Here is a 27874-nt window from a genome sequence, read left to right as displayed (position 1 = left end):
CCTGTGCCTGTTCCCCACGTTCCAGCCCCACAGCCCATCCCAGCCCTGCTCCTGGGCATCCCGGTGCTCCAGACCCCATCCCACCCCATTTCCAGAGGCACCTGGGGCCACGCAGCCCCTCTGAGGGCTCAGGTCCCTGGTGGATTTGCTTTTCCCCTCAGGTTTCAGGAGTGCTGGGACCTTCCCTTGGCACTGAGCTGTGACATCCAGCATGGGGACTCTGATGGACACGGTGCCCTGTCACCCCCCACAGCCTCCTGCGGCCTCTGTGAGTTCCCAGCAGCCTTTTTTGTGTCCTTTCTGTCTCTTTTGGGTGCTTCATGAGGACTTTGAGGTCGGTGACACACTGCAGGAGTGGCTTTAAGCAGCTCTGTGGGTTATTGCTGCAGTTACGGCCCCACAAACCCCACAGGTGAATTCCTGATCCAGCCTCGCTTGTTTTTATGTCCCCAGCCACACTTTTACTGTGCAAGGACAAGGGTTGGGTCATGCTGGAAGTGGCCAGGAGATGGCAATGCCACCAGCCGAAGTGTCACCACCCTGTGGGCTGGGCTCGGGCCACTCACCCCAGGAGCAGCTGCTGGGGGCATTTTTGGGTATCATTGCCCCGATAGGTTTGGAATCACTGGGGAGATGATTCCTTTGGGAAAGTTCAGGGGGAATTCTGAAGCAGCACTCCTGTTAGTGAGAGGCTTCTGGCAAAAGTGACATGGAAAGGCATCTGTTGTGTAAAAGTGACAGAAAAACACAATTCCTGCCACGAGCAGCTGGAAATTTCAGAGTGAAACACAAAGGGAGAAGTAGAATTTAATTTTGAAAAGTTATTTTCAGCCCACACACCCACCCCAGACCCATTTGTGTCCCCACAATGCACAGAAGAATGGCTCAGCACATCCAGCCTGGTCTCTATTCCCTGGCATTCAGGCAGAGATAAGAAACCCCCTGCAGAAGGAAATCTTTGATGGGAAAATCTCTGAGCAGGCCTGTACCCGAGCCTGGCAGGGAAAAGGAGAACATTTTGAACTTTTTGCCTTTGCTGTGCTGGTGTTGGGGTGGGTGGGGGGCTCTGCAAGAGGGAGATGGGATGAAAGGGAGCCCCTGGATGCCGGATTTCAGTCCCAGCTCCTCTTGGTTGACCCAAAAATCTCAGCATCCTTCCATGTTATGTTACAAATCCTCTGTGAATGTGTGTTTACTATGTAAAAACCAGGTGATAAATATATATAATGTAATCAATATAAATATATGTAATAAACAATTGGTCAAGAAGAGCATTTTAAAGTCCACAGTGAGAGCTCTGTGCTTTGTTGGTTTTTCCTTTAAAATTAGGTCACTTTCTGTCTCATGGGGAAACCACTTAGCTTTTCCACAAAATTTTACTGGAATTGCACAGGCATAAGCTACTCAATTGCATCTTAAAAATGGGGTTAAATATTTTTTTAATGGCATTTTGAAGCTCAAAAGTAAACGGGATCAAGGCTCCAACCCCCCAGCATCTCCAGCTTACAAGGCTAAGCCTTGCTGTAATCTGTTGTTTTGCTTAACAGATGTGGTATTAGAATCGATGAAAACATAAAAATCTCAACTCCCACGGAATTATGAAAAGCAGGGAGAGCAAACAGGAGTAATTTAAAACTGGAGGTGAGGGAACTGCCTCCTTTTGGGTTGGTTACAGAGGGAAATGACCTGTTGCTTCTCTTTCTATATTTCAGCTAGGCTAGGTTAAAACAGTGAAATTATGCCTTGATTTTTCCTCAGGATGCTTCAACACTTAGGCAGGAAAAAAAAGTTTGTTTTTAAATGTTTCTCACACTTAGAAACGCTTGGCAAGATATTTTGGAACCTGAAGGCACCGGGATCAGTGCTGGCAGTGCTGCTCTGTGCCTGCCAGGCAGAGCCCCTGACTGGAGGGGTTTTCACTCATTCTGGTTTCATTTTCCTTTTTTTCTTTCCCCCTGGTCGCTTCCTGTAAGGTGACACCAACTTCGAGAGGCTGCCTGGAGATACTCGATACTTATTTCTGTGATGGGTGTACTTATTGATGTACAAAACGAGCTGGGGGTTGGATTTAATTGTTGGGACGTTTTCTCTCTTTTTTTTTTTTTTTTTTTAATTGAAAAATGCAATGTTCAAACGTGCAAACCTTCCAGCGGTCGTGGCCTGGCGTGCAGCTTCCTGTGGCTGCAGAGTGATCTTCTCTCTGTGCTTCCCTCCCCGTGCAAGGCATCACCTCCCTGCCCTCCTCCTCCTCCCGACCCCCACACCAAGCAGGGCTCTCTGTGTATGGCGGGTTTGAAAAATCTCATTTACACAGCGAGTTTGGGGGGGTTTTTTTCTGCGTGTGGACTGGCTGGAAATGGGTTTCAGATGTTTTCCCCGCGCCTGCATCTCGTAAAGCCGCGGCGTTGCCGTGACAACCGTGTGACATCTCCGCCCGAGCTGCTCCCTCCTCCCGCCGAGCATGCCCAAAGCGAGCCGCCACTCCGGCTCAACTCTGCCCGGGCTGCACATATGGGACGATGAGCGCCGTTCCCGATGAGCTCCCGGCCTTTGTGCTCGGGAGGAAGAGGAGGCAGAGGCGCCCCGAGGCGCCGGCAGCGCTGCCCCGCACGCCCTGAGCCCCCCGCCCGCCGCCGGCGGCTCGCCCGGGACCATGCTCGCCTGCCTGGCCAGGGGGAATTTGCTGGATATCCTTCAGGAGGGCTTCACCGAGGTAAAGTCCCGGCCCCAGAGGGAAGGCGGGTTTGTGCAGAATTGTTTCGTTCTCGGTGCTTTGTGGGGCAGAGAAGGGGGGGAAAGCAGCGAGGTTTGGTGGTGGCTCCTCAGCAGGGGGGCTGCGAGCCGGAGGGAGTTTGGTGAGGAGTTCGTGGCTGGTGTTACAGGCGGTGTTTTCAGCTCGGGGGTTTTATGCTCTTCTCGCTGCTTTGCTGCTGTCCCAGTAAATAATACAAACGGCAGGAGGCTGTGGGGCAGAGTTTATTGTGTAAAATTGACTCCTCTCCTGAGGGATGAGCGGTGTCTGCGTGTCTGGGGGTTGTAAATCTGCTTTGTGGACTCAGTTTTTAGGAGAGGCTGACAAAGAGCTGTTTGGGTTTTTTTTTTTTCCCCTCATCTTTTTCTGTAAATTGAATCCTCGTGGGACTGAAATTCAACTTGGTCTGGAAAATGTAATTTTCGAAGTGTTCTTTATTTGCTTATTCTGCTGTCAGGAGAGTAATGAATCCTAAAATAAGGAGATGCACCAAGAAACTCCAGAGATGGGAATCCCGTGGCTGTGTGGGGAGTGCAGTGGGACTTCCCTCTTTAGGGGGCACAAAAAACCAGTTTTGTTGGATATTTATGGACTCAGTAATGCCCATGCTGGAGCACGATGTGCCATCTGTAAGCTGGAAAGGAAGAAAAACTCTGGGGGATTTGCTGGAACCAGAGAGTGGCTGCTGTTTTATTTCTCACTTGGTCGCAGGGATCTTCTCTTGGGGAGGTTTTTATTCTTTCTTAGAGTGCAGAACTTAATTTTGTTCAGTGCTTGGTGATTCCTCAGCCAGGCAGAGCTTGGCTGCTGTGCCCCCACGACCCCGTTATCCACAGAAAATGGACACTGGACATCCCTGCTGGGCTTCACCACCGGGAAAACAAACTGGGGGTGAAAGCTGAGCCTGCTGCCGGCTCCACGGCGGCCCCAGGTCTCCTCGGATGGCTGAGCCGAGCTGGAATCGCTCCATCCCTCCTCCGCACAGCGTCAGGCTCATTTTTAGCCAGCCAAGGTCTGGGTTTAGGTCGAGCTCACACTTCCTGTGCTCGAGGGCAGCACATCCTCCTCAGGCACGAATAGTGACTTATATATAAATAATATAATTAATAACGGGAGCAGACCCCAGTGACATTCAGTGCCTCACGCTGGCTGGTTTTACCCACAGACAGCTCAGCTGTGGAAAAAACTTTCCCACCGTAAAAACAGATTCACGGGATCTTTCTACCTCCTCACACCCTGCAGCTTGCAACAAAAGTAAAACTAAAATCAGTTTTGCAGAGGAGAACCTGTGACTTGCCAAGGATGCACCTCACACCCCAGGCACTGGAAATGAGAGAGGAGCCCTGTCATTCCGTCCCTGCTGTTGTGATCACTAACTGTGCGTCCTCTCCATATTTTTTCACTTATTTAGGTGTTTATTTACACAAATATTAATGTGTTAGAGTCCCGAGGTGTGATCCCAGCAGAGCTCCCTGACAGTGGAGGGTGGTGACCAAACCCAACGCAGCCAAGAGGCTACAGGGAACTTTCTTTTGTTCCCTTGCCTTGTTTTCCCTCTCCCTCTCCATCCTTCTCACCAAGGGCCACCTCAGCAGCCCAATTATCCCCTAATTAGTGCCGGAGAAGGGGGCATCATTGTCCTTTCTGCAGCTCCTGCCTGTCCTGCTCCACAGCCCAGTGCTGGACTGGTGCTTCATGTAAGGAATCACCGCCTGCTGAAGGGGCCCCTCAATTGCTAAACTGTCACTCCAGGCCACTTTATTTCCCTTTTCCCCCTTTCATTTCAGAGTCAAAGCCTTCGTGGACGCTGTCACCTGCAGACATCTAAAGCCAGGATGGTTTTGTTTGATGCTGAGAGGCAGCGAAGTCCCCCGTGGGCACCTCCCGTGTTTCTCCCATTAATGGCCTGCCCTGCCTTGAAGGTGTTTCCCTGCTGTTTGTGGGGACTCCTCCTGCTCCCAGGCCGATAAATAATTCAGTCCCACAGCTGGATGGTGCCCTGGGAAGTGTGGCTGCTAAAAGCAGGAGTTTTTAATGAAAGGGAACCACGGAGAGGGGTCTCATCTGCGGTGACTCCGTCCATGTGGCCTCAGCCTGTTCTCCCTCCTCGGGGAAACGCAGTTTATTTATGTGCTGACACTTCTGTCAGCTCTTTAAAACAGATGGGGCCCAGAGAAACGTGTCAGAAATGGGCCTGGCAGCGCCAAGCCTGCCTTTTAACAATAGCACACCTTCTCTTTTTCGAGCTCGGGGATCATTTCCTCTGGCAAGCTTAATTATGTGTCTGCTTGTGTGCAGTGAGTAATTTAAAATACTACTTCCCCCCCCCCACCCCCCATAGATTATGTTGAACAAACAATTCATTCCAGAGAGGACAGGGAGATTTTAAGGGCCCAAGCTGAGGTTGATTGGAAAGCAGGGTCTCCCAGCCAAGTAAAATGCAGGGTTATCTGCCCATGAGGGGAAATCTCCCCACATTTTCGAGGTGAGAGCTGCCCCTGCCCCGCTCTGTGCAGGCAGGAAATGCTGCAGGGCTGTGTTCTGTCCCTCACCGAGGGCTTCATGGAGTATTTCCCCCGGTTCTCAGCTGAGGGGGTAATTCCTGGATTTCCCACATGTACAACCCCTCTCCTTCGCCCATCTTTGCCGCATCCTTTGGCGGGGTTGAGGTGCTGAGGTGCCATCCTGCCTGTGGGGTGTGAATCCTCACCCTGGGCAGTGTCCTGCGGTTGATTTTGGTTTGTTTCTGTGTTTGGGGTTATTTTCTGGCAGCGTGGCCTGGCCCTGGCTCTGCTGCCCTCGGGGTAAGGTCCTGAGCTGTGACACAAAGGTCTGTGCTGTGTGATCTCAGCTGAAGGAGCCGTGCCTCTCCGCGCCGCCAGGGCTATTTATACATTAATAGGATTCACCATGGAGAACTGTTTTGACTTCTGGCTCCCTCATCCTCCTCAGCCCCGGTGCTCCCTGGAGCGGTGAATCCCTCAGAGCTTCCCTGAACACACTGAGCTCTAGAGGTGCTGCTGTTTCTTCACCCCAGCTTCGTTTTGGGGTGAGGCGGGCAGGATTTCACACCTTCCCCATCCTGTTAAAGCCAGGGGGAGATGGCTGGATCTGAAGAGCCCTTTGAGCCTTTCCAGGCTGTCTGGCCTGACTGGGCAGCTGCCGCCCTGAAAGCCTCCCAAGTCTCCAGCACAGAGACCAGAAAACACAGCTGGGGCTCCCCACACCTGCATTTACCCCCAGATGTGCTCTAGCAGATCATTCCTTGCTCTAGCAAGGAATTCATATCAATTTTTCCCCAAACCCTCGTGCCTGGCCAGCAGTGGGACTTCTCAGCAGGGGAAGGATGTATTTGCTGCTCTACAGGATTAGGGAGGGTGGAGCAGTTAGGACTCAATCCCTGCCTTGGTGGCTAAGCCAGGCTGTCCCTTGGCAGGGTGTCCTTACAGAGCATTTGCACAGGAACACTCGCAGATTTCCTGGTTTCAAACCATTTTACCAGGAATATGAAGATTTTTTACAGCTGCTTTGTGGGTAGCAAGTGAGGCTTGCAGAGGTGAAGGGGCTGCCACACTCCCAGCAAGTCATGGGCAGAGGGAATTCAAAATTCTGTGTCCTAAATGTGCCTTTAAAGCCCTTCACCCTGGGCCAGGGAGCCTCCCTGGATGTCCCTTCCCCTCTGCAAAGCCCCTGCCTGCAGATTTTGCAGTCCTGAGGAGCTCAGGCTCCTCACAGGGCTGCCTCTCCCTGCCTGGGGATGGGGATCCTGCTAAAGAAGGAACAAAGCTCCTTTTCTTTCCTCAGGGGATGTCTCAGTGCAGCGTGCTGTGACAGACCTTAGGCTTCGTTTGGGTGGAGTGGAACCATTTGATAACTCAGGGTGAATCATGTGCTCTGAAGTCCCGGCAGTTTGTACTCAGAGCTCAGCTTTTTGCCAGTTTTTGCCTTTATTTTTTGTCTGCAGCTGGCACAGAAATTCTCCCTGGGTGTGAAAAGGCCTCAGATACCTGGTGAGCATAAAGTGAGTGGTGGTGCTGGTTCAGGATCTTACATTTGCATTATTAAGCCCTTTCACAGCACAAAATGAGTACAATACCTGTGTATTTAGGCACAGGTAGGAATTACTTCATCCTGCACTGGAGGTTGGATGACTCTGGAATGGCCACGGCAGTTTTTCGGCTTTACAAGAAGTGAAAATCAAAGTGGTAGAAATAATTTAGGGAGTTTGGGTGGAACTGGGCCTTGCTGTTTGCACTTCAGCTCTTCCTCTTAATGGGTAAAGAAAGGACTGAGAAAAAGATGGAAAACTTTGTCGTCAAAAATTCCATGTCCTGCTGGAGAGCTGGGCACTCTGGAAATCAGCACCTTCTGCTTTAAATTATGTGTTTTGTGAAGGAGAACTCCTGTGGGTGCTGTTGGTCATTCTGGCATCACTGTTGTCGTATCTGGGTGGTTTTCACTGTTGGATGCATCTCAGTACATTGAAAAAAACCTGAATCACATTCAAGCATCAATTTTGAGAGGCAAAAAAAATCTTTTCCTGGCTTTGAGAGCAGAGAGAATAATTTTCTTTGCTTGGGAGTTTGTGTTTTCTGCTCCTACAAAGGCCTCCTTGAACAACAACAAAAAATAAATCAGCAAACTGCAGGAAGGCTGGATGGAAAATTACAGTTCCTATCTAATTAAGGTAATGTCAGAAAGCTTCAAAATCATACAGGGCTTCAACCACCACATCCTGATGCAATTAGGCTGCTGCAGACCTTTGGTTCAGTGCTCTGGGAGGGAGGAACAGTGAGTTCCTTTCATCCTGGGAGTTGCCCCGCAGCACGAGGGCTCTTCTTGCTGACCTTGTCAGACCTGGGGCTTGGGCAGTGGCCACAACTGTGCAACAAAGAGAAGTTGGTGTAAAGAGCCTGAAAAACGTCATTCTGGGAGGATGATTCCCTAAATTCAACAATAAGGATAGATTCCAACTCATCTAAAGCAGTGCACCAAGGGAAATCGGTGTAAAGAGCCTCAAAAACATGATTCTCTAAATCCAGTGATGAGGATGGATTCAAACTCATGACATCAGTGTAGAGAAGGGATCTGTTTCTAGAAGCAGAGAGTGTCACAGGATCTCCTGAAAGATGAGGGTGAGGAGGGCAGGCCCTTCTTGCTATAAAAAAAATGATTTTGTCCATTTGTTCAAGACCAAAATGTGCAATATTTAAATCTCAGAGAGGTGAAAATTAACCTCACATGTCCCAACCTGTAATTTGCCCATGGAACTCTGTTGGGATGTCCTGTAGTCCATCACACCTTGCTTCAAAAATCTTCTCCTGCCCTGCAGAGCCTTCCAGAGTAAGATAAAAACACCCCACAAAGATCTGCCTGGAGCAGCCTGGGCTCCAGCTCCCTTCAGGTGAAGCTGCTGCTCTTCCCCATGGCGAGGTACAGGTAAAAGAGGCTTTTTCTGGAACACAAAGCTGTGTTAATGTAAACAGGATTAAGCTTAGCTCCACCATAATCCTAAATAATGTGTGTTCTGTATAGTAAACCCCACACCAGGCTGGTTTTCCTCTGAAAAATTCTGGGTTTGGAAGAATTGTTGGTGAGGAACTGAGCAGTGTGAGCCCTGGAAATTCTAAGACTGGGCTGAGCAGGAGCTCACACCGAAGTGCAGGGGAAGCAGGAAGGCCTGAGATGTGTCATGTTTGTTCCCAGCCATGTTTTTGGGGTCTTGTTGGCTAAAAGGAACTGAGACCTGTGTGAGACTGAGTGTTGTGATGCATCCATGGGGATGGAAGCTGTGGGTTTGGTGCATTTTTGTGGGCAAATGCAGGCTCAGGAGTATTTTTGTGGAGTGGGAAGAGCTGCTGTTCCCAGGGCAGGACACATCCCAGGAAATCCTTGTCCTCCCTGTGGTGGAAGTTGATCCCTGGAGTATTTTCCAGGATAGATGGCAGGAATGATGTCTATCCAAGCAGCAAATCACGTTGCTGTGTTAATATTTAGGGCTGTGTTGAGGTAGCTGCCTTGGGGCTTGAAACAAATGGAATCTTGAGGGGGTGAAAGAAAAAATCTTCCACTTTTTTTAGAGATCTGAACCTGTGGATTTAGAGGTGTGAATCTGAGGGTGGAGGCCTTGTGGCTGTGTTGAAGGTGAAGGACTGAAGGTGTGGCCCACAATGTCCTTGTTATTCCCCAGCTGATGGAGAAGTGAAGCGTTTTTGACTCACCAGCTTCAAAAATTGCCCTTGGGGTTTCTGCTGAGCAGCTCAGGGGCTTTGTCCCTTCATGTGTTTCACAGCGCTTTGCCATTTTTAGGTCACTAAACTTTTATTTCTGATATATTTCCTTGGCAAGTTCAGTCACATGCTCCCCTGGGCTGCCAGCAGTGACAGCTCTCTCCCTGCATTTCTGGGCTTTGAGCAATCCAAGGCTCTTGCTGAACTCATTCAGTCTGCCAGGTTTTTGGGTACAAAGTTAGGAAATACTCTTCAGTCCAACTGTCTGAACGTCTGCAGGAAAATCTTATGTTTAATGGAAAAACCCAAAACCAACCAAGTCTGTTAATGAAGTGTAAGTCTGCAGAATTACAGCAGCCACGGGAATGAAATGACTTTGTCCTGGTGCCATCCCAATTCCATTGCCTCAGAAGCCTCCTTTTAATGCTCATTGTTTAAAATGTAACTGCTCTGGGATTTAGGAATGGCTTTTTTTTTTTTACTAATAATAACAGTGTCAACCTCCTCGTGTTTTTAAGAGATAGAGACTAAAAGCTTGCCAAAAATTCTTTTTGGTGAATGCACAAGGAATGTTCTGAGAGAAGGAACAGAAAACAAACTGCCTGGTGAAAGGGTTTTTCCTTTAAATGAGACACTCCTCCAGAAACTGCAGATTTTCTGCAGGCTGGAAGGTCCTTGGTGAATTAGTGCCAGTTCCTGAAATGATTAGAAAAGTAGAAAATAAAGACTTCTGGGGCTGGACATTGCTGCTACTGCAGCAGAAGAAGCTGCAGAGCCCCTCCCCAGGGCAGGCCAGGTCTGCTCCAGCAAAGATGGGTCAGATTTGCCATTTCTGCTCCCTTTTTTCCCAGAGCCACCAGGCAGGCCCTCAGCTCCCGTCCCCTTCCAGCTCCCCAGCCTCTGCTGAGTGAGCAGAGCTGCCTGGACACAGGTCCAGGCACCTTTCTGAACCAGCAGACCGAGCCATGTGTGATTAAAGTTGGATTTCCTATGTCGGGATAATTAAGAGTGAGGCTGTGACCAGATTGTGACTTTGATGGGCTGTAAAAGCATAAACTCTGCCTGACACTGCTGAGATCATATGGAATGGGGGTTAAAACCTGCTCCATCGGCACAATAATGGGAAGCTTAGTGAAAAGGGAGGTAATCCCATAAATGGATCAGTTTGCTTACCCTCCATGTCCCCCAGCAGCCCTGCCCAAAGGGATTGCAGCCTTTCCAGCAGCCCTGGAAGGGTTACAGAGAGGGGGATGGAAAGGGAAAGGTCGTTTGGATCTGCTCTTTGCCTTTGGGTCATTTGTGCCAGATGGGTCCTCAGGGTGAGCAGGAGCCTGAGTTTGAGTTTCCCTGGTCCTTCCCACACACAGCATCCCTCCTGAGCTGCTGGACAGGTGCTGTTCCTTGCTCCCAGGGCCCAAGCCAGCTTCCCTGTGTGCAGGAATAGAAACCGGGCCACTGGAAGTGCTGAGGCAGCTCCCAGGACGTGGAGGGGATGTACAACTGTTCCAAATGAGCCAGGCTGGGAGTTCTACAGAGGGAGGCTCTTGGCTCTTTCAGGAAATCTCCCCTGGTTGTTGTGGAATTGTTTAATGGGCAGTAACTCAGAGTTCCCTGCTTCTGCATTGTGGGTTTTCTGCTTTCTTGATATGAAAACAGTGTGGATGGGACACTGAGTGAGCAAATTGTGGCCCCCAAAGTGAGGGGATGACAGCCTTGGTTTGGCTCAAACACAGATGAGATGCAGTGAAAAGCTCTTTGGTCAGCTGTGCTCAGCTCAGGAGTCCTGTCCTGCTCCCTCCTCCCACGCTGGCGAGGGCTGAGCTGCCCCACAGCAGGCAGGGATGTCAGCCAGCCTTTGGGGTGAGGCCTCTGGTGTTTGTTTTCGAGGGCAGAAGACTGAGGTCTGTGAAGATCAGAGAGAGAAGCGAGAGCCCTGTGACTGCCCCTGCAGTGCAAACATTTTGTTTTCTGTTTCCAGCAACAGCTGCAGGCCTACGTGGCCTGGGTGAACTCCCAGCTGAAGAAGAAGCCAGCAGCGAAGCCAGTGCAGGACCTGAGGCAGGATCTGCGGGATGGGGTCACTCTTGCCCTGCTCATTGAGATTGTAGGTCAGTGGTGCCATCTGGCCCTGTTTTTCCCCCTGCAGCTCTGGCTGTGGTGTGGAGGGGCTGCCTCAGCTCTGGCATCTGCCAGGCAGATGTTCCTGGGGGTGCAGAGCTCATGGGGAAGGGGCAGCTGGAAAGGAAAACAATCCCAAAGCAGATGATAAATGCAATTCTATTAAAGCACTTATGGTTCAGAGGCAGTTACGGCAGATGGGCTGAAACCTGGCAGGGGCAGTGGGAACTCCCACAGGGCTGGCGTGGAGTCAGTGGGTGTTTTTTGGGAAGAGTGACCTGTTTGCTGATGTGATCCCTTCTCCCTGGGCAGGGCACAGGGGGTGCAGTGAGTTCATTGGCCTCGCTGCTCCTTCCTCCTCACACTCATCCTCTGCCCCAGTGGGGTCCCAGGCACAGCAGACAGTTCTCCAAACTTCTCCCAAGTGGGTCTTTCCCACAGGCTGCGGTTCTTCACCAGCTGGGCCCTTTCCATGGAGTTCAGTCCTTTGGGAACAGGCAGCTCCAGCGTGGGTCCCTCACAGGGTCACAAATCCTGACAGAATCCTGCTCCAGCCCCGCAGTTCTTAATATAATCCCAATGCAGCCGCCAGCCCAGTTATCCCTGGTGCTGGGTTCCTGTCAAGCAGGACAAGAAGCCGCATGTAGCACCCAGACATGAGAGCAGAGCAGTGCCCCACCCCCGGCAATCCCTCTGACAGTCCCCAGCGGGTCAGTTCTCCTCGGTTAAAGCTTCTCCCCTCCCTTCAGCTGGTGAGAAGCTGAGTGGCATCGAGGTCAACCCCAAGAGCCAGCAGGAGATGAGGGAGAATGTGGAGAAAGTCTTACAGTTTGTGGCATCGAGAAAGATCCGCATGCACCAGACGTCAGCTAAAGGTACGTGGCCCTGGGGGTGATTTTAGCTGTTGAAATCCTGTTCTGGCTTTGTTTTATATCAAGCAGGTAATTTATGTGTAAATTAATGTGTCAGTTTGTGGGGGAGTTGGGGATTTTTCCCCCTCTGGTTTAGTGAAGGTTTTGTGCTGAAAGATGGACAATGCAGAGAAAAAAGTGACTTTTTTTCCTGCTACTGAGCACTCAGAAGCTCAGGGAATGGTGTAATGAGGAATACAGGCTTGGAGTCTTTCACCAAAAGGACACAGAAACCTGCTAGAGTGAAAGGAGACACGGAAAAAATATTTGTGGTTCACTGGAAGCCACGGGCTGGAAATAGGGAGGAGACACAGCACACAGTCACATGTCTGTGGCGTGGTTTAGTCAGGACTTTGAGTAGCTCTGACTAAATTGTTTTGGGAAATCTTGGTCTGAAGGAGTGGCTGATCTTTGCCATGACACCAGCGTGCTGGAAAATGCCTTGTGTGATACCACTAAAAATGATTAATTAACATTTGCAAGGTGCTGCAAACAGTTTATGGCACGTTGCTGTTCTGTCTTTTGTGTTTTAAAAAAGGGAATTCTGTGCTGATAAAGTCAGTGGTCAGTCCTCAGTAACTGCTCTGCTTCTGCGAGAGCATTCAGTAACTGTGTGTGCAGTAATTAAGGCTGGAAATGGCCATGAAGGGGAGGCTCAGGGCTGCTCAGAGCTCTGAACCTGAGCTGTGGAGAGGGCAGGCACTTTGCTGTGCCCTGCAGCACCAGAGCTGAGCTGGAACAGCTCTGCTGGCTTCAATTATCTCCATCTTGCTGCGCAGCCACAGCTCCAGTGGCACTTCACCTTAACGACCCAGAGCTTTGCGTTTTGCAGATATTGTCGATGGGAACTTGAAATCCACCATGAGGCTGATCCTGGCCTTGGCTGCTCACTTCAAACCAGGCTCGGGCAGGGCTGGCACCCCTGGCTCGGGGGGCAGGAGCTGGGCAGCACCCCCGGGCAGCCTCCGGCCGCGCTCGGCCGCCGCCGTGGCCCAAGGGGCAGTGGCCGCCCTGGCCGATGTCCGGCAGGATGTCCAGCAGTCCGGCCGGGACGTGTTCAGGCACAGACAGAGGTGAGGGGCTTTTCCCTGGTTACGTGAGGCTGGGTTGGATTCAAATGAAAATTCAAATGAAAAGAAATGCATCTTTCTCCATTGTATCCTGGCGTGAGGAAGCTCCTGTTGTACAAAAACACCTAAAAAGTGCCCTCGCAGAGGGGGCCCTGACCTGGCTCTGCAGCCATTCTCAGGTTTTACAGCAAAATAGCAGCTGGGTCTCTCTTTATCTCCCTGGAAAAGAACAGGGAGTTCTGGCCAAGGCAGGGGGAACTGTGCTGCCTCCTTTTCCCCACGCTGCCCTTGGTGCTGTCTCCTTGGAGATGTTCTTATGCCAAGTGAAAGAAAAGTCAGGTTTTCCCCCCAGGTGCTGGGCAGAGATCTGGGAGCTTTATTTCCAGAGCTGAGGACGTTGTACAAGTCTGTTCTGGCTCCTCCATTGCTCATCCCACTGCTCCAGGCAGCTGCTGAGTGCTGGGGATGCTGGGGATCCACACACACCGGGAATAATTCTGAAAATCCCATTTGCCACTTGCCAAAGGTGCTGTGTGGGTGACAATAATAATAATAATAGTAATGACATTTAACGGGGAGCCAGGTGGTGGGGCTGTGCAGGGTTTCATTTACACAGCTAAGGTCATTTGCCCATTTGAGATTGGCTCAAGGGAGCTCCTGTGAAAGTCTGGAAATGCGGCTGAAATGGCACATTTTGTTGAAAAATGAAATGTTAAAGGTTTCCCTTGCAAAGGTCTTGGAGTTCTTCAGTAAAAAAACACAGTCCTTGCGATGTTTCCTTGCATTTCCAGAGCTTTTGGAGTTTTCTAGTCACAGAATTAGGGATGAGTTTAAAACAGCAAGGCCTGTTTGCCTGTTTTCCCTTAGCACCAAGAAGATGGAGATCCCTGATAGGAAAATTGGCATTTTTCTGGCTGTCCCCTCCTCCTTACCTCCCTTTCCTTAGCTTTCCTCCCCTCCTCTTTGGAGACAGAGGAATTCCTGCTGCAGTCAGGTGAGGCTCCCCTCATTTTGTGATTGTCACCTCCAGGAACAGCAGCATGGATGAGGAGATTGAGAATCCCTGCTGGAGCGTGCGGGCCCTGGTGCAGCAGTACGAGGGGCAGCAGAACGTGCCACTGGAGTCCCACCCTTCCAGGTGAGGAATTTTATGGCCAAGATGTGTCCTTGGTCTGACATTCCCTAAAGTGCCCGTTCTCCTCACCAAAATCTGCTCATTTCTGATGGAAAAGGGTTGATCTGGAGGGTGAAGCCTCGGGAATCAACGTGAAGCAGTTTTCTGTTGTTGTTTTCATGGATATAGGAGAGAAAGTGCAGCAAAAAAGGGCTTTTGAAGAAAAACTACTCTAGTGAGGGAGCTGATCCAGCATGGAGAGCTTCGTAGTAAAGGGAAGCCGCTCCCTTTTCCCCCAGAGAACCAGAAACTACTTGGAAGAGCCAGAACTGTGTTACTGAACACACTGGAGCTCCCTCTGGAAATGGTGCTGCGCTCCAGTTAATCTCATCTGGAGATCCGAGGGCAGAGCTGCACGTGGGGAGCTGCAGCTCGTGGGTTCAGGGTCTCCTGTTCGCACTGAGAGCCCCAACTCTGCTTTGCCGTGTCCTTCCCCTGCCTGGGCTGTTCCCCGAGTGCCTCCCTCCAGTTTGTGTGGGGGTGATGAGCTCATTTGCCAAGGACAGATTGCCACTGACAGCCTCTCAGCAGGCAGGACGTTTCCCCAGTGTTTCTCAGGCTGATTTTTATGCTCCACAGCACCAATAATTCTCTGTGTACCTGAAAATTAAGGATATTTTGCCCAACAGAGGAGAAAAACACAAGGGTTCGTGTTTATCCCCCAAATCTGCTGTGTGTCATTGAGAGCGTGTTCATAAATAGACATTTGGAGGAGTGTGGGGCTCCCAGTGAGCCAGAGCTGGAGCAGTGCCTCCACATGATGTCAGCAGCGTGCTTTTGAGGCTGGCCTGCCAGGGGGGATGTAAAAATCCTGCTCTCGGCAGCCGGATTTCATGGATAGTGTCACAGGACCTTGGCATTGGCTCCTGAACCGTGAGCTCAGGAGTGCCACATGCTGCTCCCTGCTCTCATCCTCCAGTTTAAGGGAGCTGGAATATTTTACGTATTCTTCAGTCCTATTGGAGATTGTCAGGTGGCTGCTGTTTGCTCATATTTTGGTAGGATTTTCGTGGTAAACAAAAATTTCTCTGCGCATCCTGCATTTTTATTTTATTTTTGCCCATAATGCCATGAATTCTCTGACCACAGTGCAGTGTTGATATTATTGCTGATAGGGCAGAACACAGCGAGAATCTTTACATAAGTGATCAAAAATTGGGGGCATTCTGCCCCTCCAGCTGCTGGGGGTGTCTCTGCTGACACAGTTCTGCATGATGAAAATGAGATGCTTTCCCTTTCCTTGCAGGGAGAAATGTGCTTAGCTCAGTTAGAACCAGCTGGGAGAAACGAGATGCTTTTTTTATTAGTGAGAGTCATGGTTATTGAGTGCAGCCGCCCCCTCCATCCGATCCTGCTGCTGTGGAGTCCCAGGGCAGCATCCCCGGCCCTGCAGCAGCTCCTTCCCTGCTCAGAGCTCTCCCAGCCTCGCTCACAGAATTCCCAGGGACGGCAGCTCCAATAAGCGCAGGCTGCCGAAATGATTCCCAGGCTGCTGAGCCCCTCACCCATCCCTCTCCCTTTCCCCTCCCCTTCCAGCAGCACTCCCTCCCCCACCCCTGAGCCAGGCATCTCGGAGAAAGGCTGTGCCTGCACAGCCCGTGTGACAGCAGGAGGGAGAGGGAGCCGTGCCTGGGGCTGGGAGAGCTGCCTGGGAAGAGCCCGCATCCCTCGGGAAGCGCAGGGACCCGCGGTGGCAGCAGCTCCTTCCCCCGGCGGCTGCTCGGATGCTCGGCAGCACAAGGAGGGCAGGATGGGATGAGAAACAGCCCCGGCAAGCCGGGAGCCTTGTGATGACAACAAGCAGCTGTGCAGCTGACCAAAATGCAGCAGCAGGAGACAAATAACCCGCGAGGAAAACCAGCAGGAGCCGAAGGCAGGCTGCAGAATTCCCTGACTCCAGAATCGAACCCGCTGGTGGGGGCTGCGGCTTTGCCTCTCAGCCGGCGAAGACCCTGAGTTGGTTATTCCGTGTGCGTGTTGTTTCTGCTGGGAACCCGCTCAGCAGTCTGGCTCGCAGAGCTTCCTCCAGGAGTTTGACAGGAGCTGGCGACCTCTGCACTGAGCCCTGGGCACGTGAAGGGAACGAGGCATGACCGGAGCCGGGATCCTGCGGATTCTGTGAGGCGAGAGGTTAAAGTGGGATCATGGGAGGGAAGCAGGTCAAATGGTGAGCGATTGTTGCCATTGTCCTTGGGAACAGCAGGGATGGGGTGTTCATTAAAATCAGGGGGGTTCAGGCAGCGCTGAGGTTCATTGCCCTGAAGCCTTGGCTGTGCTGGCGGATCTGGGGTTCGGGGGAGGCAGGATGTGGGTTAAGGAACCAAGTGGTGAAAGGAATAAAGTGGAGCAGTTTGCATCATAAATCTCTCTTGGAAAGCTTTCATTTCCCAGCCCTCGTTTCTGCATGCTTTAAGAGGGAATTGTTATGCACTTGTAAAGGAATTGCATCAGCGGGTATTTCATACTCTGATGGGTTGCACTGATACAGAACCTGGGGAAGTGTTTCCAGCATTCATTGGATGATGCATAAAGCAGCCTGACCTGTGCTGCTGCTTCAGCTGCCTCTGGCTCTGCCACTGTTTGGAATGTTTGGGAGGTGTTTATGGATGCTGGGTGAACCCAGTGGCCTTCAGAAATAGGAAAACTGCCTGGAAGGGGTCTGGGGATGTGGAAATGCCTAAGGAAATGTAAAGCTGTCTGTGCTGTGGGGACCTATCCCCACCTGTGGTCCCTTATGTTGGCTTTGGGCTGTGGATCCAGTGCTGGGAGAAGCGGATTTAGAATGTTATTTCCAGGCTCATACCCTTGTTTTTCATCCTGCTCGTCCTTTTTGGTTCCCCTGTTTCACCACCTTCTCTCCCATCCGTGGCTGGTGTTTTTCTGGGACAGATTTGCATGGATGGCAGCCAGCAGTGCCTCAGGGTGAGGGCATTTTCAGAGAATCAGCTGAGAACAGGAGGGAGGGAATTCTGAGGTCTGTTCCTAGAAGGAAGTGAAATCCCTCCCGGAGCTGCTGGCCATGTTAGACCAGCTGGGCATCCTGCTGGCATCTGTGTTGTGTGAAAGTTTCAGCCTTTCCTCTGGCTCTTGTTGCATAATGCAATCCCAGCAGAACTGCCAAATCAAATAATAAACAGCATTAAAAAAAAAAGATCCCATAATTTTATGCCGTGCCCCCATTCAGCAACGAGCAGGAGCAGGGGGCTGGTTACAGATTTTATATTAAAAATATGCCTAATGAGGGACTGCTGTGATGGATTTGGAATTCCTGGAGTTAAATCCTGGAGCAAAGCCAGGTGGCCTGGACCCCTTTAAGAATCATGCACACACCTGGAAGGACAGGTTCTGTCCCTGTTGGAGATTTCTATTGGACAATGGTTCTTCTTTCCCTCTAACATGGGGGAAGTCTGGACCACAAAAACTGGACTCAGGTCTGTGATTTAAATGAGGAGAGGCTTGCCCTGGCCGTGGGAGTGGGGCAGGCAGGAGCAGCAAGTCATTTCCATCTCTATTGCAGGGCTTTTCCCATTCTGTGGGAGCTGTGGGGGACAGAGCAGCAGTGCTGGGAAGATGCAGGGAGGGAGCTGCTGAAGCCTCTTATTTTTCTAAACCTATTATATTATTTCCACACTGTTTTTCTTTTTGTTCCCTGTCCTTTGTTTCTGTGTTGGGGGAGAATGAAAAATTAACTCCTGCTCACACTTGCAAGGATTAATTCCTGCGACTTTCGGGGTACATTGAATGGGTCAGTGAGCTTCAGCCACCTTTTGATGTTGTCTGGGAGATGCACTCAGGAAGAATTTCTGAGAGAAGGATTGCTTGAACCTCCCAGTCAGCTGAGATGGCTCCTGTGAAAATATGTGGGCACTTGAGAAGTTTTAATTGAAGAACACGAGTGAGTGGAATCTGACTCTCAAAAATACTGGGATTTAAAGTTGAAATGATTCATCTGGAAGCTCTGGAGCAAGAGATGAAACCAGGGTGGCTTTTTGTGCAGCATAAGGCTGGCAGTAAATTAGCCCTGAGTGTGGTCCTACCCCTGTGTGAGAGTTTGTATTGAAAAAATTACATGCCCAGGTTGGGTTGTCGAAGGTTTCTCTGGGATTCAGATAATTCTTAGATAAAAGTGAATATGGAGAAATGCTTGTTGAAAATTAGTGCTGAGCAACATCATCTTCATCTAAAAGAACTGTTCCTGCCTTGCTCTGCAGCCTGACATCACCCAGCCCTGTCCACAGTGCAAAGAGTGACTCCACTGTAGCTCCCTCGGAGGAGAAGGAGAGGCTTGTGATCCTCCAAAGTGAAGAAACAGAGACTAAAACAGGTAAAACATTGGGACTTCTTTGTGTGATAAACTTGCTGAAAAGCTCCCCAGGGACTGGAATTGTTTAATGCTGCCTCCAGGGTGTCCTTGGGGCACTGTCTGGCACTGGGGGATGCTCTGCAAACCCCACAGGTGCTCTGTGGCACACACTGTCCCCAGTGCTGTGCTTGGAAATCTCCCTGAGTCAGGTGCAAAATTCCCTGGGATAAAGTGTGTGTAGGAAAGCTCAAGAATGAGGCATAAATCCTTGGGGTCAGATGAGCTGTCACACCTGTAGCTGCTTCCTTGGCACTGGTGAGTGGTGCATGTCCTTTCTGGGCTGCCCTGAGCACACCCAGCTGTTCTCTCTTGCAGAAGAGGCTGATTCTCACTTCCAGCCCGAGTGGCAGGCAGGGAACTCTGGCTCCTACTTGGAGAACTCATGGGAGGAGCAGCTTTTGGAACAGCAGGACCACCTGGAAAAGGAAATGGAGGAGGCGAAAAAGATGATTTCGGGTTTGCAGGTGAGAGATTTTTCTTCTCAGAGAGTGTTCCCTTCCAGGGTCACCCAGCCCTGCATCAGCTGTTCCATGAGCTCGGCTGAACCTTCATTTTTGGCACATTCTCCCCACAATTAGTTATTTGTGGGACCTTTCCCTCGCTTCCCCTCCCTGCCCCTCAGCCCAGTGTGTGTTTGGCTCTGCCTGGGGAGCAGAGCCCCTGATCCATATGGTGAAGGCACTGAACTCTCTCAGGAACATCCCTTTCTGTTTGTGCTGGGAACCCAGGGTGGCTTTGAATTGTAAATATTTATGTGGCAGTAAACAAAGCAGAGATTGTGTGAGGAGCACAGGCAGCTGGGCGGGCACTTTCCCCGGGGACAATGGGCGGGACACAAAAGAGTCACCAAAAAAAAATTAAAAAATTCCTTGGTTCACTGGTAAAATCTGGCTGCATTTTGTGCCCACTGGGAGCATGGAGAGGAGGGACTGGCACTGCTGCCCTCTCATCCCCTGGGAGCGAGGAGAGGCAGCTGATGTGGCCAGCCAGGAAACTGGATTTGATTCATCGATTTTCCTCCTCTTACTCAGTACTTGAGAGCCTCCAGTGTGTCAGAGTTTGGTTGAAATGTAGGGGATCTGATGCACACACCCCCTATAGGGTGCTAAAGCTGAGACTTCACTCGCTGGAAGTCTGAGCTGTCCTTGTTTGGTTCTTCCTGTGGGGAAGAGCATGGGCTGACAGACCCCTGGGAGAGCTTTCCAGGGGACAAATCTTCTTGTTCATTCCTGAAAACAACCTACTCATTTTTGAGGGAATAAATTGGCAGAAATGGGAAATGAAGCTGGTTGGGGACGGTTGATAGGAGTGACTGCTGGCCAGAGCTGCAGCTCACCTCTTTCTCTTTGAAATCTCTGAAAAGGAGATTTTTTTCCCCCTTTTTCTCCCCAGGCTTTGTTGCTCAATGGGTCTTTACCTGAGGATGAGCAGGAAGGGTCCTTTGAACTTTCTGAGCGCGGAGCCTGCCCTGAGGAGCAGCTGGTGAGCACATCCCTGTCCCCAAATTTCCCTGCTCCAGCTGCCTTTTGCACTGCCCTGCCCCTGCTGCACAATAACAACGCTGATACTTTGCATTCAGATCATCATCCGAAGCCGTCTGGACCAGAGTGTGGAAGAAAATCAAGATCTGAAGGTTAGAGGGTGACAGATGGAGGGGAGAGAGAGGTTTTGCAGATTGTTTTACTTGTTTTTTTGGGGGAAATGGAGTGGGGATGGGGCAGGGTGGACAATATGATGGATGAAATGGGGAGTATTCTGTTTGGGCTCCAACTCTGGAGGTTTGGGACCAGTTCTGATGCTGGCAGAAGTGTTTGATGTTGACCTGAAGGACAGATTTGGGGGACTGGGCAATCATGTTTTTCCTCAGGACTTTAATGAGCTGCTCAGCTCTTTGTCACGTTTGTAACTCATTAAAATTGCTCAGGGCCTGACTGGCTCTTGGATCTGTGGGAAAAGGTGGGATGTGCTTCCTCCTGCAGCAGAAAACACTGGCTCTGGTTGGTTTTGAAGGGGTGACAAGGTGCCATTTAATGTAATTGTGTTGCATTTGCAGAAGGAGCTGCTGAAATACAAACAAGAAGCTCGAAACCTCCAGGGAATAAAGGTGAGGAAAGGGGCATTTCATCAAAAATAAATAGTAATGCTTTGGGTGAGTAGGGCCAGCAGCAACCATCTACCTTTGAGGAATCTCAGATGGTGGAAGGAGGAGTACTGGGGGCTTGGAGGTGGGGGAGCCTGTGGTTTATTTCTGAATTTTCAGGCAGGTACAAGGAGCTGGATTTCCTGGTTTCTGCTCTGTCTGTAGGATTGTGGTCAAATATCCCCTCTTTTGGTTTTTTCCCCTGTTTTCTCCTAAACAAAATGAGGCATAAATTGTTTGGTTCTCCTGGCTCTTTTATTTCCTCCTCTCTCTTGGAGTACACACCCAGTAGCACTGGCCCAGTGAACTCATTCCTGCCAGCACAGGAAAAAGAGCCTGGGGTACCCCATCCTGCCCAGAAAGGGCTCAGTTTGTGCCCCTGGAGTGGTGAACACTGCTGATCTCCTGACAGAGGTAATTTTAGAGCTGCCTGTCAGAAGGGAGCAAACAGCAGTAGCTGTCCAAGGTGGAGCTCTGGGTGAGTGAAAGGTGCAGAATTAGTGCTGACTTTGGCCTCTCCAGAGAGGATTTCACTGCACAACTGGGTCACGCTCAGGGCTTAAGGTGTCCTGGGCTGACGTTGGCCTCTCTGTGCCCTCTGGGTGCGTGGCTGATCAGGAGCTGCAGGGCCCTGAACTCCCTCCAGAGCCGTTCCTATCCATGAGAGCCAATGCCTGTCACTTCTGGAGAGGAAATTTAAGCTGAAGCAGAGAAATCCCTTTGTCCTGATGGCCAAAATGTTGGCAGGGAAATCAGTTTTGGGTAAGAGAGAGGCAGGAGGGCTGAGAGCCCTCTGGGGCCCCTGGCAGCACCTCAGCCCCGAGTGGCCACAGTGTGTTCTGGCCACTGTCCGGGGTCACTGACCCCCCGGGAAGGGTCTCTGCCCTCCCTGCACCTCCCTGCAGAGATCACCTCTCCCCAGGACGCTCTGCAGCAGAGGCTGATCCAGCAGGACGCTTCAGTCCTGCAGCTCAAGCAGGAGCTGCTGAGAGCCAACATGGACAAGGAGGAGCTGCACAACCAGAACGTGAGTCATTGCTGCTGGGGGTGTTTTGGCTGGGGGTTGGTGGCCCTGAGGGTGGTTGCAGCAGAGATTTCAGGGTCGTGGGATAGTGAACAAGCAGTCAAAGGTCTCTGCACAGCACAGGCTGCTCACAGTCTGCTGGCCAGCTGTGAGGGTGGAGATTCCTGACCTTCACTGCCGCTTCCTGTCCTCCAGGACCTTCAGCTGGGACAGGGAGGGGCTTTCCCTGATGTTTTCAGTGCTGTTGCATTTGTCCCTCCTCACTCCCTGGGTCAGCAGGTGGCACTGCCTTGTGCAGGTCTCTGTCCAAAGGTTGCCACCCTAAACATCAGCTGCCTGGACCTCTGCAGGTTTTTGGTCACCGTTCAGCACAAAGGGCAGAGGTTTTCACTGTCTGGGAATATCTGCCTCACACGTGGGTGTTATTCCTGCAGGTTGACCTCCAGAGGAAGGTTGAAGAGAGAAACCGGCTGCTGGCAGAATACAAAGTAATGGAACCTCTTCCCTGGGGGTTCGGGTAGTTCTTCAGTTCTGGGAATGGGATTGTTGTCTCTCCCCTGCACTTGGACACCCCTGGGAATGCGTTGCAGGAGCCAGGGGTGTTTGTGATGAGGTGAAGGGACCAGATGTTCTTTGCATTCCCCCCACAGCTTCTGACAGATCTTTTATTGCTGTGGTTTTTGGTGGTGGCTGCTGAGTGTCCAGCACTTGTGCAGATGAGGTTGGGTGACCTGGCTGTCCTCTGATCCCTTGGGAATCTTGTGTTCTCTGGGACAGCTGTGTGGCCTCAGCAGCGGGTCTTTGGCCAAGGGGACTCTGGGCAATAAAAACCTGATTGATCTTGTCAGAAAAAAGCTCTGACACTCAGCTCTAACATCTGGCAGAGCACACCCTGTGCAGGTCACCTGATCCTGGCAGATAACACAGTTTTCCCTGCCATGGGAAGATGACCAAGCCTCCCTCCCTGCCCTGCTGATTCCCTGGATCCCTGTGTTGCAGAAGGAGCTGTGCCAGAAGGATCGGCACTTGCAGCAGCACCAGACCAAGCTGGATGAAATGCTCAGGCAGCTTTCTGAGGCCAGCTACCAGCAGGTAGGGCGAGCTGGGCTGCACTGGGAGCTGGCCTGGGTGGCCCAGTTGGTGGTGACTCCTCTGCTGCACCTCCACAGGTGGATCTGGAGCGGGAGCTGGAGCACAAGGAGGCCCTGCTGGCTCACTGCATGAAGAGAGAAGCTGAGGAGGTACGGGAGCCTTGGGCCACACATGGGGTGAGGTTTGTCCAGCACTCTGGAGCTGCCTGTCTCCAGAAACCCTCCCCTTCATCCCAGAGAGGTCTTGCTCTGCCTTCTCACTGCCAGAGCCCTGACCAAGGCAGGCAGACCCCACAGAATACCCATCTTGCCAAAAATCCCAGCACTGAGCACTCCAGCTCAGAATCCTCAGGGATGAAACAGTAAGGAAAGCCAGAGGGTTTTTCAGCTTCCAGCTTCAGCTCTGACCCTGGGAATGGTTGGACCACAGCTCAGTTTTCCTCCTCCTTTTCCTGCTGACCCTGGTATTGAGTCTTGGGGGAAAGGCCAGCCCCAAAACCTGTCCCTGCCCAGTGCCACCTGACACTGTACTCACCAGAGCTTGCAGAGCCCTCTGATGTAGCAGCAAGGCCCTGCCAGGCTCTGCCTCTTTTTTTTCCACCTTTATGTGAGGAATCAGGTCTGTGCTGTGACCAGGAACTCCCTGCACACTTTAGGGAGTGCCTTTATCTGGAAGAAGATGGGAGTTTTATCACTGATGTGGAAAGCTCTCATTCTCTCTCATTTTGAAGTCCATAAATGGGGATTTTTGGGGAGGTCCTGACACCCACATTTTCCCCATGCCAGGTGATGGCTTACAGCAGTCACAGTGCCCAGAGCAATGGCTTTCTCCAGCCAGCAGGAAAAGGAGCTGCCCCCACAGCCCACCGAGGGGTAAGTGCACCTGAGGGGCGCATTCCCAGCCAGATATCCTGGAACTCTTTCATTTTGTTAAGAGAGGTTTCCCCTTGCTGGGGAAAGGAAGATGAGGAGGCAGCAGCCTGGGGCTGGTCTCACTTGTGGTGTTTTGGGCAGACCAACGACTTGCAGCTGGTCCGGGACGCCCTCCGCAGCCTCAGGAACAGCTTCAGTGGCCACGACCCCCAGCACCACACCATCGACAGCCTGGAGCAGGGCATCTCCAGCCTCATGGAGCGCCTGCACCGCATGGAGACGCAGAAGAGGCAGGAGAGGAGGGTAAAGGCTTCCCAGAGCTCTTCATTCTGCCCCTCACACACCACCTAGAGGACTCTGACTGGGAAGTGACACTTTGTCCTTGTTTTTTTGGCTTTGCACTCCAGGTCCGGGGGAAGTCACCAGCAAGCAGAGCAACCAACGAGTGCAGAGACTCCTGGCCTCCCAAATCCAGTAAGTGCCTTGCAGATCCTGCCCTTCCACTGCTAGATTCACTGCTCAGGTTCCTGGGTGTAGAATCCCCTTGGGAATCTGCCCCCTCCAGCTTCACCTGCACAGGATCCTGCCTGGATCAGAGTTCCCTGCAAAGGGAAGGGGACACGTATTTATGGCTGTTTCTTTGTAGAGCATCATCTCAATGGGAGTCTGGGCCACTTGGGCAGTGCTGCAGCACAAATAGCCATGGCAATCCCTGGGAAAGGGATGTCATCCCAGCTTTCCTGCTGCTTTGCACCATCTAGTGGGGACAAAGAAGTGTTCCCTGCTCAGTGTTTACTGCCTTTCCTATCCACAGAACAGAGAAGTCTTTTTGAATATCACATTTCCAAGCGTCCAGAGTATTTTCTGCATAAAAGGAGTCTTAAAACTGTGGAGTTCAGTTCCTCTGTTTCAGCTCTTGGGGGGAGCAGGAGACAACGCAGGAGTCAGGGAGAGAAATACAAATGGGCAAATTAAAATCCACACTCCACCATCCATCCTGGCCAGCTGGAACGGGAGATAGGGAGGGCTAATGATGATAAGGGGTGATAATCAGCGAGTTGCTGCTTTGCAGAGCTGCCTCACTCTCAGAGCACGCCCGTGATGAGCACCAGTGCCTGCACCAAAGTGTTGTACTTCACCGACCGCTCCCTCACGCCCTTCATGGTCAGCATACCAAAGAGGTGAGGCTGGGCCTTCCTGGCCCTCCTGTGCCCCTAAAACCAGCACTCTGATTTTCTGGGAATGCTCCCAGCCAGCACAGGTTTGCTGTGCCTTGACTGGATTTCATGCCATTGGCTGGGGAAAATGATCTGCAGGAGTCGCTGAGCTTTGTTTTTGTCTTTTGTTTTTGTATTTATTTCCCTTGCAGGTTAGGGGAAGTGACTCTGAAGGACTTCAAGGCAGCCATCGACCGGGAAGGATCCCACCGGTACCACTTCAAAGCCCTGGATCCAGAGTTTGGCACAGTGAAGGAGGAGGTAAATGTGGAATTGAGCTTTGGGATCAGTGTCACCACACAGCCCTGGGGACCGTGGTCACCTCACTTTTAACTAATGAAATACTGGATGTTCCCCCCAAAAAAAACTGTCTGCTTTCTCAGATGTAGATTAAGCTCCTCTTGTGCTAAAATGGGATGTTTTCATCCTCAGCTAAAGCAATTCTGTGGATGTCGTTGTGACTGCCTGGGAGTTGCAGAGCCCCTTGGGCAAAGCCAGTCTGTGACACAGCTCAGGGGACACAGCAAAAAATCCAGGCTGCACTTCTGGCCCTTCCAGTGGCTTTACAAAACTTGTTGCAATGGGAGAGCATGTATTAAAAACACAATCTCTTACTTTCCTCTGAAGTTTTTTTCAGAGAGCTGTGTGTGTGGCATCATTCCCTTTGTGTGCTGCAGTGCAGCCCTGTTCATGCTCAGGCTGGTGTGGGTGTGGATTGGATTCATTACAGGTTATTGGGACAGTTCTTGCTTCACAAATTGATTAAGACAAGGGCAAAGGGTCACCCTCTCTGGGAACAGGCAGCAGCAGCAGCTGGAGGCTGTGGTCTGGCTCAGAAAAGGCATGTTTCCTGTCTTTAGTTTACCTTTTCTGTCAAAAATAAAAGCCAATAATAACCTTGATATTCACTGGTTAAAGAGGCCTGGTCTGTTTTTTACCTAAAACCTGAAAATGTGACTCAAACCTCAGCCATCATTCCCATGTCAGTGTTCCCTGGATTGTTTAGAGAAATCTGAGCTGGGATTTGATTTAATGCCCCCGATGCCCCTCACACTGCAGAGCTGTGGTGTCAGACCCCAGACATGACTGAAATCCTTTATTTTATTTTGTAGGTATTCCATGATGATGACATCATTCCTGGCTGGGAGGGGAAAATCGTGGCCTGGGTGGAAGAAGACCACGGGGAGAATTAATGGAGCTTTCAAGTCCTGTTTCTATGGAAACCTGTGACTGTCTGCGGAGCTCGGAGAGTGACCAAGGAGCCCTCGTGCTGGGAGGAGGCCAATTCAAGCTGCCAAAAAAGAGCCTCTGTGCAAGCCACGGGTGGTGCAGGCTGCGTGCATGGACAGCTGGCACCTGACTGCCCGTGCCTGAGGGCAGCTGCTGTCCTGAGGCTGCGGGGACGGGTCTGTGGGACAGAAACGCCCAGCTTGGCCCTGTCAGCGAAACCCTGGAGGCCTTAAGGATGCTTTGCTCCCTTCTCCTGCTCCTCCATCTCTGCACTGTGTGCTGCGGGCTCAGCTCGGCGTCTCCTGTGCTGGTGTCACAGAAATCTGCACTGATGGCGAAAATGTGAAGCTTTGCCTTCATGGAGAAGAAGCTGCTGGATTGTGAGAGCAGAAGGTTGGACCAGCTTTGTCCTGCAGGAGCAGAGTGACTCTGTGGACATTCCAGACTGACAGGACCTGTCCTGGGGAGGGTTTATGCATGGTCTGAAGCAAAGCTCACCAACCTGGCCAAGCTCCCTTTCTCCCAAACTCAGGCTCCCATTTCCCAGCCCTGCTTTCCCCACTTGCTCTCCAAAGCTGTTCCCATTTCCGAGGCCCTCTGGGTTTGCTCTGCAGCCATGGGGACTGTGGGATCCTGGTGCTTGTTTGTTTGCTGAAGGATTTCACGGGTGGGGGAGCTGGAATCAGCTGCTTCCTGAGGTCTCTACACCCCCTGTCTGTGCTGAGCCTCTGTCCTCCTGCTGTCACCTCCTGTGCACAGGCATCCCTCTGCTGCCGTCCCCGCACTGGCAGAGCCACCAAGCACTTACCCACACCAGTTCCTTGCTCTGCCGAGTCCTGAAGGATCAGGAAGGAACTGCTGGGGAAAGAACGAGCCCTAAAATCCCCAAGGGTGGATTTTTCCCTTCGGTTTTGTGGTTTTGTTTCTCTGCATCGCCTGCGGGCTCGGGAGGTCAAACGGCACATCAGGGCTCTGCTCCTTCCCAGCTCCTGCGGCCCTTCCATGGACTGTCTGTGTGTGCTGTGCATGAGGCTGGCAGAGGGGCAACCTGGTTTTACTGTTTTATATTAACACGTCCTTTTGTAAACATGTTCTTGGAATTATTTTGTACCGATTCACATCTGTCTGAGGACTGTGGATATTTTTATACTAGTGCAAGTGCTCTCTGTATATTTCTGCACGCATTATACTGTGTTTTACTCCTTTCCTGGTGGATGCTGAGATGGTTTGTATCGTCTTCTGTTGACACAACATTGGCCTTGTAATTTTATTTTACTATGGAAATCCAACTGGTTAATACTGGGTTTTATATCAAGGCTCTTGTGTGGTTTTGTGCCACATTGGCACAACACAAGCTGCCTCCTGTTCTGGACAATTTGTGTGACTTTCTGCTTACAGACAGCAGGAGGAAAGTTCATCAGTGAACAAGTTAATTAATGGGGAAAATACATCCCTTTTGGAAAAGAAACAAAGATTTTCTTCCTCCCTGGACATAGTTTCTCTGTTGCATGATCTCTGGTGAAGAGGGCATGGGTTTGTGATACTGAGATCAATTGTATTTGAATTGCAAACTGCTCATAAGTGTTTCATTCCTCGGGTTTTACTCATCAGTTTTATTTCAGCAACGGCCACACACCGGGGCTGGAGTTTCATGGAGCAAATTATGACAATTTTCAAGGTC

General features: G+C 51.1%; 1 protein-coding gene across 3 annotated transcripts; it reads left to right on the top strand.

Moving 5' to 3' along the window:
• The first annotated feature begins 67 nt into the window (after window positions 1-67).
• Window positions 68-27874, top strand: DIXDC1 (DIX domain containing 1). Of its 3 annotated transcripts, none has more exons than XM_010403833.4 (20): window positions 68-268; window positions 10961-11090; window positions 11850-11975; window positions 12844-13084; window positions 14112-14219; window positions 18467-18579; window positions 18934-19082; window positions 20011-20100; window positions 20198-20251; window positions 20672-20722; window positions 21681-21785; window positions 22217-22270; window positions 22782-22874; window positions 22952-23023; window positions 23660-23746; window positions 23888-24049; window positions 24154-24220; window positions 24819-24927; window positions 25116-25224; window positions 26076-27768. In XM_010403833.4, the coding sequence occupies exons 1-20, from the start codon at window positions 212-214 to the stop codon at window positions 26154-26156; spliced, it is 2058 nt and encodes a 685-aa protein (XP_010402135.2). In that variant the 5' UTR covers window positions 68-211; the 3' UTR covers window positions 26157-27768. The 3 variants fall into 3 exon arrangements, with proteins under 3 accessions (XP_010402135.2, XP_010402134.2, XP_010402136.1); XM_010403832.4 differs by lacking the exon at window positions 68-268 and adding an exon at window positions 2468-2713 and having other exon boundaries at window positions 26076-27874; XM_010403834.4 differs by lacking the exons at window positions 68-268; window positions 10961-11090; window positions 11850-11975; window positions 12844-13084; window positions 14112-14219 and adding an exon at window positions 14228-16422 and having other exon boundaries at window positions 26076-27874.

Source organism: Corvus cornix, chromosome 24, assembly GCF_000738735.6.
Source record: "Corvus cornix cornix isolate S_Up_H32 chromosome 24, ASM73873v5, whole genome shotgun sequence".
Lineage (NCBI taxonomy): Eukaryota > Metazoa > Chordata > Aves > Passeriformes > Corvidae > Corvus > Corvus cornix.
The sequence above is the reverse complement of the archived record's forward strand: the minus strand, read 5'-3'. Positions and strand labels throughout refer to the sequence as shown.

Bases quoted from the DNA above. Each gene is read 5' to 3' on its own strand.
- DIXDC1 (XM_010403832.4), top strand. From the start codon at position 2,654: ATGCTCGCCTGCCTGGCCAGGGGGAATTTGCTGGATATCCTTCAGGAG. The intron at 18,580-18,933 runs GTAAAACATTGG...TCTCTCTTGCAG, and splicing joins AGAAACAGAGACTAAAACAG to AAGAGGCTGATTCTCACTTC. The intron at 20,252-20,671 runs GTTAGAGGGTGA...TTGCATTTGCAG, and splicing joins AAGAAAATCAAGATCTGAAG to AAGGAGCTGCTGAAATACAA.